Source organism: Colossoma macropomum, unplaced genomic scaffold (assembly GCF_904425465.1).
Source record: "Colossoma macropomum unplaced genomic scaffold, Colossoma_macropomum, whole genome shotgun sequence".
In the NCBI taxonomy this organism is placed as follows: Eukaryota; Metazoa; Chordata; class Actinopteri; order Characiformes; family Serrasalmidae; genus Colossoma; species Colossoma macropomum.
Window position 1 is genome coordinate 3,002,671 of NW_023494798.1, and position 13,272 is coordinate 3,015,942.

Here is a 13,272-nt window from a genome sequence, read left to right on the forward strand (position 1 = left end):
AATGAACATAATTAAGGTACAGAAAAGTAAAGGATTTGAAAATCTAGAACAACTCAGACTTTAATCTTGAATATTTATTGCTGTTTTGCTATAATAAAAAGCCAGATATTATACAGGTTGGTGTTCCTTTAATATTGCAAAACAACAGAGTTAAATACAAATAATAGTGTTTTTCCACAACAAGAACACATTTTCAAGTTATTGCATTTAAACTGAGTAACGGTTAGTAATCGCCACATTAACTGTGAAGAAGTGATTGTCCAGTTAGTTGCATAGTACAGGAGGAACAGTCTGCCGAGTACTCAGAGTGCAACATATGTACAAGTTCACCACTCAAACTAACACACACACGCGCACACACACACACACACACACACACACACACACACACACACACACACACACACACCTCACAGAAAAAAAACACATCAGTAACTTTCTCATACCCAAACTTCCCTTGTCTGTTTACATCCCTATAAACATGCTGTAGTTAATAAAATTCATGAAAAGTGTCCAAACAGCTCAAATCACAAAACACCTTAATACATATTCCATACATACATAATAGAACTAGAAAAAATTCCATTCTTTTATTTTTTGCCCTCATATATTGATTTCTGGAGTTGTAGAGTAAATTAAACATGGAATCTGATGAATCTTCCACAATGTCTGTATAATTAAATCAATGTAAACAAAGTCATTCAGAGTGGTTTGGTGTGAAACGTTCCGTTAACTAAACTTAGTCAAAATGTTTACAGTGGTGGTGATGGGAACCAGACGTCTGAATGCCTCCAAAAGCTCCCTCACAGAAAGTTATTACATGAAGCGGTGATGAATCTACTGCCTGATGCCTCAGTGCTGAGGTATTGAGTGTGTTTACATGCACTTAATAATCTGATAACTGCAGAAAATCAGATTTTGTCAGTAATCTGATCGTGTTTACACGCACTTCAGTGATGAGATATTGGGGAAACTCCGGGTCTACATGAGTCAGACAGTAATCAGATTTCTGCTTTGCAACCAGCCAATAAACTCACAGAAGGCGACGTGACGTAAATATAATGTAAAACAAACTTCATGGCGAGGCTTTTAAAACTTCGCACCACTTTACCTGAAAATTTAAACATGCATCGCCTAGAAGATGAAGAATATTTAAATCCTTCATTTCATCAAGCATATATTTGGTTTCAGACTCACTCCAAAAGTGTTCGAAAAAACACTGCTCACTTATTTCCGCTACCGCCGTCTGTTTTCGCACATGTGCAGACTGAGAAATCGGAAAGAAATCAGAGTAAGAGCTCACATGCGCTGAGAAATCTGATCACTGATCTCTCTTCATCAGATTTCTTAATCAAATTTCTAGACCTTTCTCTGATCTAAGAAATTGGAGTATGCTGTTTACAGATTTTGGCCTAAAACATCCATTCACAGTGGAAACGTACATGCAAGGTTCACTAGTGGTTTTGAATAGTAAATAAAATGTCTATATTTGTGTTGTAGACATTGCGACCCCTGGCTCCCATCAACACCACTGTAAAGAAATAATCTGTAAGTTTCTCTACATTAAACTACTTCACATCAAATCACTCTGAATGACTGTTTACATCTCAACTGAATTATGCAGAAAGTGCTGGAATTCCCCTTTAAGAGATAAATGAGCAGCTCCTCAGCTATTATTTTTCTAAAAATATAACTTTCCATTTGAAGCAGCATGTTAAATGGGTACAACATTAACTTAAAAGTCCTGGGGGCTGAAACTGTATTGACCAAAACAGGGAGAAAAGCAAAAATACATAAAAATCGTTTGATAAAGAAATAATTTAAATAAAAAAGTTCAGTAACACATGAAGCAACAGAACCACATAACAATCAAAAAAAAAAAAGACTGGGCTTCCTATAGCGGATATAAAATACTGCACTTCAAATCGCAGGCAGCTGTACTCTGTCAACAGTCAAAGGCAGAATGTGTTGAAGTGATGGTTTTGGACAAAAACTGAGTTTAAACAATTCTCATCAGCCAAGACGTGTTTGGTGTCTGAAGTTTGCTACTTCAGTTCTGCAACAGAGCTAAACGGCTAATCTAGCCACCAAGTAACAGACCAATGGGTGTCGTTTCTGACACTGTATGACCTACGGTTATCCATAAACATGGCCAAACGCATATTATGTTGCTAAAAACATTAAAATGCCAACTACATGTAGCTCCAGTGCTAAACTATGAAGCAAACTTTGGACACCAGCCGTCTTGGCGGATCGACATCATCTGGAATGCAGGAGGAAAACTGCATAAACTCAGCGCAGAAGGCAGGCCAGTTCGTAACACAGTTATAAAGTTATGACAGCTTTCAAATAACACAAACACTAAAATATACATGAGAGCTACAAGACAAGGGCAAACCTGCTCACCACATCCCGCACTCGCACTCAGCTTCCTACATCACGTCTGTAGCAGACAATGTAAAAGAAAAAACTGATTAAATCAAAGTGCAGCTTGCAAAGCGGAAAGTCACAAACGTAAAGCTCAGCATTTAATATAAACGTGCACAGGAGAGAACATCCCTATATAATATAAACTGAGACACAACTGCCTTCATAGAATTGAAGGGGAAATGAGACAAACATGTCGGATCAGCAGGGCCTGGCAGGGCTGGGTACCGAAATTCAGCTCTAATGGTAGCTTGAATAACTTCAGATAGTAACGAGTACTGAAATATCGCGTTCTGCTCCGGCCCTTTGCGGGTAAGACTGGACAGTCCTGCAATAAGCAATCTAGACTGCAAATTACAAGCTGTATGTTGGTGCTTTTTCAATTCTGTGAGGTGCTCCTTTGATTACTCCATTGCAGTATATGACTTCAAACAATGATTTTGTATTTATAAGAAGATATCAAGAAAAAGTATCACTCAGGAACCAGTATCAAAGTCAATTATCTGTATAACGATACCCAGCCCTACTGCCACCAGATACACAATGCGATATACAGCTGTATGCATAAGTTTGAACAACCCTGGTCAAATTACGTTATATTGAAAATGAGTTAACACATCCTTTTCAAGAAGCACACTTCATTTTTAGCTTATTTTAACAGACAATTTCTGTTTATTTGCTGAGTTTAACATATTGGGGAAAGAAAAAAAATGATATATAAGAAAACGTAATATGTATGTATATATATCACTGGTGTCGGAAGAAAACCTCATATCTCCAAAATGGTAACGTTACAGGAGAAGGAAAAAACCTACTTTACTTTTAACGTAAGTCAATGGAACCAGAATTTTTTCCAGGTCATTTTGGGCCGTTTCTTTCGGTCCATTCATCATGAAATTTACACACACTGTAAAGAGCAACAGGGATTTTCAAATTATGTCAAAAACAGAGATACAAGGTTTTCTTCTGACAGCAGAAAATAGAAATTGTGCCATCACTTTTGCACAGGCCACTCTTTATATTTCAGATTTTGTTTTTTGAAATTCAGCAAACAAACAGCAACAAAACATGTCATTTGACCAGGGCAACCACATTTCTGCCTACAGCTGTATTAGCTATTGTGTGTATTGTGTGTACAGGTCACTGTGACCCCCATCACTTTCCGCTCCATAGCTTCACTCCTTCAACACAGTGTAGTGTCCCGCTTGTTTCGAACTTAGCAGCTAATCAGGCTTAATCATGGGGAGGAATCTAAACTGCTAAACTGTTGTGGCATCCAGGGTTTCAGCCTGAGAACTTTGTTTTAAAACAGGGGTCATCAGTTCTGGTCCGGTAAAGCCAGAGTCCAGCTCACTTTTGGTGATTTTCCTGCTCTAACACAGGTGATTCAATTCAGCAGTTAGTTACCAGGTTTAGTTAGTGTGTTTGAGCAGGAAATCACTAAACTGCGCTGGACTTTAACCCCTTAAGGACCAGGAGCTGATAACCTCTGCTTTGATATATTGATGAATCCCACTCAGTATAGAGGCACATTAAGGGGCTATTCTACTTGAAGGCCACTGTCTGCAGGTTTTCTGTTCCAACTTTGAACAACCTCATTAATTAGGGTTCATTATTTCTTAAAGGGACACCACCTTCTAATGATGTATCTTGAAGGTGGGAGGAGTTTTTGAGAAACTAGATGTGCTTTGGGGCATTTTTTGGTAGTAGACTGTGAAATGTGTTTTCTAGCTTCTTGGTAGCACTGTTAGGCATCTGGTTTGTTATTTCAAACATGTAAAAGGCTGTGATGGTGTGTCTATGTGTCCTGTACAGCTCCCAAAACCCAGCTGTAGTTTTGTAAAAAGCTTACATCAAAAAGATACATCATCAGAAGGGGCCCTATCTGGTCAGACTGTCCTTTTAAAGAAAAAAAAACTAGTAAAATTAGGTGTTGCTGTTCAGGTTCTCCATAAAATGCAGCCCCTAAAGCATGGGTGGTCAATTCAGGTCCTGGAGGTGCCAGATTTCAGAACTGTGTGCAAAGCCACATCCCATACTACATTATATCAGCCCTGTGCAAAAGCCAAAGATCATCATTCATTTGTTCAATTTCACCATCAAAAGAAGCAATAAAACAAGACTTTCCAAAACTGGAGTTCTAAAATTATTAAAGATAAGGAGCAAACCGGACTCCTAACAACCACCTGGAAGACCTGGTAGGCCACCAAAACTGCCCCCATCAGATAAACAGCACTTAAAGCTTTCATCTCTGAGAGAGAGGAGAAAATCAAGCTGCTTCAGATCTGAAAACATCCACAGGTGTTTCTGTCCATCCTTCCACTGTGAGAAGACGACTCAGCGCTGTGGGTCTGAAAGGATGTGTAGCTGTCAAGAAGAACCTCACTGAAAAGAGGAGACGGACACATCAAACATGTAACCAACATCTAAGACTGAATGTCGGAGGTTTGGAAAAATATCCCTACAAATTTCTTTGGAAACTGAAAGTGAGTCTCCTGAAAAGAATGAAAGGGGGAGCAAACATAATACTAACTACACTACATATTATATATATGGTTGTTGAGGCTTCGATGTAATAGTTTATGCTATTTTCCTGATATTGAAAAATTAATTACTTTTACTTCAAAGCTTTTTTTGAAAATGGAAATTTGGAAATTAAATGAATGGTGGACTTTGACTTTTGCAGTGTACTGTGCATTCTGACGTACGGCAGGGCAGCAGTTTGGTGACTTCTCTGCTAAAATGCACCCACTGAACCTGGTAAGTAACTGTTGAATCATGTGTTTCAGAGAACGAAAACTTACCAAACAGTGCTGGATTAAGGCCTTCCAGGATCTAAAATCATGACCCCTGGCCTGGTGTTACCAGTCCCAGTGCTGCTTCTCTCTCATCCAACACGCGATTCAATTGATTCAACACCTATTGATCAAATGTGCTGTTTCCGGAGTGTGTAACACTGGGATTGGGACCAGTAGATACAGAGAATAGACTACTAGGTTCCATTAAAATAAACATTCTCAAAGTTATAAATGTAGCCTAGAAATTCCTAAACTGACCACAGCTACCCCAGTCTGTTCATTAAGAAAGTGGTCAATGTAGTTGGACATTTGGTGTTCTGCTCAATCTACTTAGATGGTTTATGTTGCAGCAGCATTACTAGTTTCTCCTGAAGATTAGGTGGGCTAGAATTATGAATTAGCCCGAACAGGACAAGACCTCTATCTGTCTGCTTAGGCATGAGCTAAAGGTTAGTATGATGACAGTTTGCCTAGAGGGTGTTTCCCAATAGCACAGCAGGGTTAAGTTCATCTTAAATGGCAGAGAAGGGAAATAAATCATACCATTTTGCGATAATCTCTGCAGCACTTTTAGGAAACCTCCCTTAAAGTAACACCAGAAGCACCGTGCAGGTTTGGAGAGCCTTAACTCGGCAAAAGTGCTATGCTATTTGTGGGATCAGCGTAACAGGCTGCCACACGGACAACTCCATCCAGCTGTAATCTGTTGGGAGAACAGTATGAAATGTAGCAGCACCGTCATTACTGAAGCTCTAGAACCTCACAGGAGCTTGACGGAACTTTGGGCTGTTCTAAAGTCCTGAGCTCCAGTTGCCTCAGGAACGGTTCCATCTGCTGGAAGGCAGCTTCTGCGGGTCCAGCGTGGTGGCTGAAGGGTTTAAGGTTGTAGGATAAGGGTGGTTCTCACTGCATTGAGCAGGATGGGCTGTATGAGCAGCAGCAGATGGAGGAGCCCATGGCTTTTGGTGGAATGAGGTCCAGGTCCTCGTCGTCGGGGATTTCGTCCAGCCTGTAGCCGTCCTTCAGCAGCTGCTGGCTTAATTCCGGGTGCACCTGGAGGAGAGGAGAGGAAGAGAGAAGATGTGACATCACAACACTGAGAAACACATGCTACACTGAAATATTGGCTGGGTGTAGGGCTGGGCGATAAAACGATAACCATAATTATCGCGATTTAACTTTTCCTCGATAGAGCGATACGACATGTTCGATATAATACACCATTCTCACACTTCCACGTTCAGCGAAAGCCTTGGAGGCGTTTTCTACTGCAAGGAAGGCGACACTACTCTGCTGTCGCCAGGAGAGGGCGCACTTCCGAGTTTTTCTACATGATTAGAGAGGGAGCAACGGCTGAAACGCGGAGTTATACATTCCCTGTTTGAGTGGAGTGACAGGCGATCTGTTCTCCTGTGACCGAGTGTGAGTGACGAGGTCAGTGGTGTAACTGTACTGTCCTACGGTGAACTCACCTCTTTCCGTGCATCCTAACAACTTTAGCGGTGTTAAATCACGTCTGCAGCGCCGTGTTACAGCGCCAAACCGTCATATTTTAGTATTAGTGCATTCTCGAGCAACGAAAGTGAAAGAAAGAAGTGGGTTCATGTAAATTACAGCTCCGATTTAAACGAAAGTAAACTGAGGAAGCTGTGAGGCAGTGAAGAGCGGGAGAGCTTTATCTTTCCAGGCTAGCTGTTTTTAGCAGCTGGCTAACTTGAAGTAGCGCTCTGTCACTCCAAAACACGGAGAACTGATGAAACTGTAGATCAAACACGACACAAAAAAGCTCCGCTTTCAGTTTAAACGTACCTAAAAAGAGGACTCTGTTTGTCTGGTGTTGATATTTTGCGGTTCACCCCTCAAACTACTACAACTGAATATCCAGTCGTCGCTAGCTGGTGTCTGAATACTGTGATGTCATTTGTAGCGGGGTAGCCGAGCGCTCGGCACCAGCTAAAAATAATCTGTTTTCTTTCTTAAATTATGACTATTACAAAATAGCCGTGCTTTTCCAGCTGGTAAAAACAGCTCAGCAGACACTCTCCCACTCTCCCATGACAGATCTGTGAAATGTTCCACTGTTTGGCGAGTGTTTCTCGTGTGCCGACATGGTTTTAAAACAGCAATTAACCACCCAGGAGCAAAAATCAGCCTTCAAACTTGAAAGAAATAATGATTTGACATTTATCGCGGTATGTATCAATATCGAACAATATGAATTTTGTTTATCGTGATAACATTCTTGGCCATATCGCCCAGCTCTAGCTGGGTGTATATTAAATGACTTTTAAACTCTTGACAGATTTCTAAAAGTGTGAGTGCATCACATACTATCACTTTACAATGATGAACAATCATCATTTGAATTAATAATATATTAATTCATATTAATAATATTACTCTCCTCTTCCTCAGACTGTCTCACCTCTGCAGAGGAATATCCAGAAGAACACTGGGACTCCAGCTCTACGTCACTGAAGGAGAAACAAGCAATGAAGAGACAAGTAACAGTCTGACACCAATATAAAACATTAGTCCCAGTAACTTCCTCTAACAACAATCAAGTCTATGATGCAGAGTGATCTTTTTTGTAGCAGCAGCAACAACCGGGAACAGGAAGCTATCGGCTTTCATTATGAAATACAGGTTTACTCAAAGCCATGAAACTACCGAAAAACTCGTGACAATCACACTTTCAACAGAGAAGTTCTCACATGGTAAAGTTCTCACAGCACTGTATACACATTCTGACTGGCCATTTAATTAATAGTACACCTACCTTGTTTCTACACTCACTGTCCATTTTATCAGCTCCACTGACCATACAGGAGCACTTTGTAGTTCTACAATTACAGAACGTAGTCCATCTGTTTCTCTGATACTTTGTTCTTCAATGGTGAGGACCTCCACAGAGCAGGTACTATTCGGGTGGTGGATCATTCTCAGCACTGCAGTGACACTGATGTGGTGGTGGTGTGCTAGTTTGTGTTGTGCTGGTACAAGTGGATCACAGTCCACTCTATTCCATACATCTACCTTGTTGGTCCACCTTGAGGATGTAAAGTCAGACACAGTAGTTCATCTGTTGCTGCACAGTTTGTGTTGGTCATTCTCTAGTCCATCAGTGGTGACCAGACGCTGCCCACAGGACGCTGTTGGCTGGACATTTTTGGTTGGTGGACTATTCTCAGTCCAGCAGCGACACTGAGGTGTTTAAAAATTCCAGCATCACTTCTGTGTCTGATCCACTCAGACCAGCACAACACACACTAACACACCACCACCACCACCACATCAGTGTTACTGCAGAGCTGAGAATGATCCACTACTCAAATAGTACCTGCTCTGTGAGGGTCCATGGGGGTCCTGACCACTGAAGAACAGGGTAAAAGGGGCTAACAAAGTATGCAGAGAAACAGATGGACTACAGTCTGTGACTGTAGAACTACAAAGTGCACCTATATAGTAAGTGGAGCTGATAAAATGGACAAAGCGTGCAGATACAAGATACGTAGATATAATAAAGTGGCTGGTCGACGTACCCTCAATAATAAGAAGTTAAATCAGTTCCAAATCTAAGTACATCAGTTCAGCCTCTGCTATTTTACAGTGTGAGGTAATTAAAGCACCACAAAGTAGGATTTATTTGTTTACCTGTCCGAGTCCAAAGATATTAGCGTGTCTTCTGCATTCTGGCTAAGTGCTGCATATCCCTTATTGAACTTCACACTAAAAAAAAAACAACAAATCCCCTTTAAAAGAACATTACAGAAAAAGCCTGCTGCTTAATTACAATGGAAAACTTCCAAATCTTCTCATCTTTCATTGCAGCTGTCTTTCATTACATCTGTGGAATGAGGAAATAAAGTCATACACACCCAGAAAATGCTTCACCACTCTGTCTAATCATTACTAAACTGTGCTTTTATGTGTGTTTGTTAAAGAACCAACCCATCTTTACTCATTTGTCTATTGCGTATATGAAAAAAAGTGTTTTAAAACCTTTGGCAGCAATTCACTGCTTGGGTGTGAGATGAGCTTTAAAGAAAAACAGGGTAAATTTTAAATCAGCTGTTTTAAAATCCAGCCCAGGTGTAATGATGTGAAATGCTCCATTATTGAGAAAGTTCACAATGGTGGTCATAGGAACCAGACGTCCAAAATGCCTCCAAAAGCTTCCTCACAAGAGGTTATTATATGAAATAGTTACAAATATACCCCTGGTTCCCATCACCACCACTGTAAAGAAATCAGAGTCAGTAAGTTTCTCCACAATGAACCATTTCACACCAAACCACTCAGAACAACTTTGTTTACATCTCAATGATTGAATTATGCAGAGAATTGAAAAAAAAAAACGAAACATGGAACTCCCTTTTAAATACTATCAAAAGGACACTGAACAGCAGTTCACTCACTTTTTAGCCCCATGCCTGGGCTGCTGCATGACCGGCCCACCGGACGAAAAGCCTTTCTTCTTCAGCACTCTTCTGGCCATCTCTCTGTGTTTCTCTACACAGAATTGGGCACAGAAAGGGACATAAAATAAACCAAAGGAAAACCAATATATTTATGAATTGACAATACCTTTAAGCTCTGCACAAGTTAGAAATCTCCAATATAGGAAAGAGCAAGGAGACATTCAGTCCTGAAATCGTCTGTCAGCACTGCTCTCTCTCATGACACAAGATAATTTTCTGTCATTTGTGCTATTTCTAGGCTACAATGTGGCTCTACTCACGTAATTTAGTATGTATTGCAGGAACTTTGGACATAATATAGGGTCCTCTCTTCTCCACTGGTCTGTTCCCTCCATCCAGAACCGGTTTGGGTCTGCTGTTGCTGCTGCCCGGCTTCTAGAGATAAAAATGATTTATCATCATTTAACATTAAAGTTAATCCACAAAGAAACAGTGCTGCTAGCTCCTGTCTGGAAGGCTGGCAAGTTAAAGGGGAACTCCACCTATTTTTCAAAAAACCTACATAATTAAAAGGTTGAGATGTAAACAAAGTCACTCAGATTGGTTTGGTGTGAAATGCTCTGTGATAGGAACCAGACATCCACCTCTAAATGCTCCCTCATAGAAAGTCATTAAATGAAATGGTTAGATTTATGCTGCCGGATGTCCGACACATTGCTGAATGACAGTTTTATGATCAAGTTTTGTCTTAAAATGAATTTTAATTCATTTATTTTGACCCATTCATGTAGGATGGATACATGCATGCCATTGTAAGGCAAAAATAACTTTAGAAAAACTTATTTTTTAAGATTTATGCATATTTTACCATCATCAGCATTACATATAAAAACTCAAAATGCACGTGTAGGTTCACTGGCAGTTTTGGACACTAAAAAAGGGGTATATTTGTGTTGTAGGCATGGTGACACCTGGTTCCCATCACCACCACTGTAAAGACATCTGAATCTCTACAATGAACCATTTCCCCACCAAACCGCTCTCAATGACCGTTTATATCTCAAGGACTTATTCAGAAATTCTGAAAAATTGGTGGAACTCCCCTTTAAGCAGCTACCAGCTTCTTGCAGGGAATACGTACCAAGCTAGTAAACCTAGCTAGCTAACCTAACCACAAAGACAACTGAAAAAGCTCCTTTTTTAAGCTACATTTATCCAAAGTAATGCTGACAGCTACAAAATAAAGGCAGAAATGTACTTGAAGGCTTTATGATTTAGAGCAAAACCGCCCATTTTGACAATATTTCACTCTTTGGAAATTCCGCTAGCAAGCTAACGGTAGCTAACTAACATTAGCCTCGTCAGCGGCAGATGAAAACATTAACGTTACAGTTAAAATCCGGACCGCATCGCTGTCAAAATAACTTATAACTATCCAAAACAAGCTCGATTTAAATCTAGGAGTGATGTAAAATGTAAGAGGAGAGGCTGTTTTTTTTAATGAAGCTGAAAACGGCTTCATATTCGCCACCTTCTTGTTCGAGCTCGAATTTTCCCGTTCCACCTTAAATGGTGCAGCAGTTCCATTCTGTCGCCTCAGGCGACAGAATGGAACTGCTGCACCATTTAAGGTGGAACGGGAAACATTCAAACAAGAAGCTGGCTAATAGGAAACCAGCAGCCTCTGGTTTATTATCTAACTTAGTGAAACTGACCGTTGCGGCCGGAGACTCTGCCAGCAGACCGTCCTTCTCCTGTTCCTCCATGATGTCGTTCATGCTGGAGCCAATTAAACCAGAGAAGTCATGGCTCATAAAGCGGCGCCGATAAAACCCATGTTTACACAGCACTGCTGGTGTCAGCAACCTGAAGAGGAAAACAGGAGATGTCTCAACAGGGCTAATGTTTGGGGTAAGGGGTTGGGAGGGCTGGGGACTTCTTTTTTCCAAAATAAAAGTACCCTCTGAGTAACTCCCTGATCTGCCACAAAACAAAGACTGTATATAGGCTTCATGATTCAGGGGCCTTCTGAGACAGAAAAGGGGCCCCTTTTTAAATTAGTGATGCTGTCTATGCTGCAGAATATTTTGGAAAGTTAAATCTAGGTGTTAGACCTAATATTTCTCATTTTGCTGCCGGAATATTGTAATATTATTTAACTTATTTCTAGCCATTTAAATTGAATTAAGTGAAATGATCTCACTATACTGGCAGACCATTGAGAACTATGCTAGAAACATGCAAACTTGACAGGTAATCTGATACAGAGTTTACACACACACACACACTGGGCAAACGCAGGAAAGCTGTGGACAGGTCACCAGCCCATCACAGGGCAGACAGACATTCACACACATGCCTAGGGCCGATTTAGCATTCCCAATTTGCCTGGCTGCATGTCTTTAGACTGTGAGAGGAAACCCATGTAAACTCCGCACAGAAAGGACCCTGGTCACCCGGCTAGGGAACTGAACCCAGATCCTTCTTGTTGTGAGGTGACAGCGCTACCCACTGCACCAGTTATCTACACTGACAGTAGCTCGCTATATCGCTGTTGTCTCATATCTCCATTTTTGTGTTTTTTAAAGTTTTTGACATAATTTGAAAATGCCTGTTGTCCTATATATTGTGTGTTAATTTCATGATGAATGGACCAAAAGAAACGGCCCAAAATTACTTGGAAAAAACTATGATACAAGGTTTTCTTCCAACAACAGCAATATATATCCATCCATCCATCATCTAAACCGCTTATCCTTCTGGGTCGCGGTAGGGTGCTGGAGCCTATCCCAGCTGTCACTGGGCGGAAGGCAGGATACACCCTGGACAGGTCGCCAGTGAGATATATATATATTATATATATATATATATATATATATATATATATATATATATGTATATATATATATGTGTGTGCAGCTCTCAGTTCAGAGTCTTTATCACACACAGATTATCATTTAAGTGCCTCCATCATACCAGTCTGTCTACGCTGATGTGTCATCACATATCAACACAACCATTACAACCATGACGTGGGGTGAGGTTGCATGAAAATTAATCTTAAATAATCGCTACATTAAACCACTAAATTGCAAATAATAGCAATTTTTAAAATGTACATACATTTCAGAATAAGTAAGCAGAATAAGAATTTAACATCAACACATAGAGTATATTTATTTTGTATTTTCATTGGGGAGGTAGGTGGCTGCCTACCTTGGTCTAGTGCAAAGACCACCCATAGCAGCAACCCTAGTATATTTTGACCCATTTTAAAAATTACTGAAATGTTTTACATTGTTATTTTTTAATAATTTCTAAAATATTTATATTGTGTCTCATGTTACACTATGGGCACAGATACAATATCAGCTGCTTATGCTTCTTTTCTTTCAACCTTTTTTTAGTACTGTGCTGCATGATGAACATTACAAAATTAAAAGATCATACACAACTAAAAAATTCCTAAACCATACATGCCTTAATTCCAATTTATTTTTGACCATCTTTTTATTTATTTATTTTTTAAATCTGAAGATCGCATTGTTTAGACTAAACTTGCTCATGAAGCATACTAACACTGTACGTTATTATGGTGTTGAAGTACTGTACTTTACTTCATTGAC

General features: G+C 40.1%; 1 protein-coding gene across 1 annotated transcript; it reads right to left on the reverse strand.

Annotated features, from left to right (window-relative positions):
- Positions 1 to 4,843: 4,843 nt before the first annotated feature.
- Positions 4,844 to 11,566, reverse strand: fam219b (family with sequence similarity 219 member B). The gene is made up of 6 exons (XM_036585492.1): positions 11,362 to 11,566; positions 9,967 to 10,081; positions 9,644 to 9,737; positions 8,880 to 8,954; positions 7,651 to 7,699; positions 4,844 to 6,278 (listed from the first exon to the last, which is right to left on the reverse strand). Exons 1-6 carry the CDS (start codon positions 11,458 to 11,460, stop codon positions 6,129 to 6,131), a joined length of 582 nt encoding a protein of 193 aa, XP_036441385.1. The 5' UTR covers positions 11,461 to 11,566; the 3' UTR covers positions 4,844 to 6,128.
- Positions 11,567 to 13,272: the final 1,706 nt, after the last annotated feature.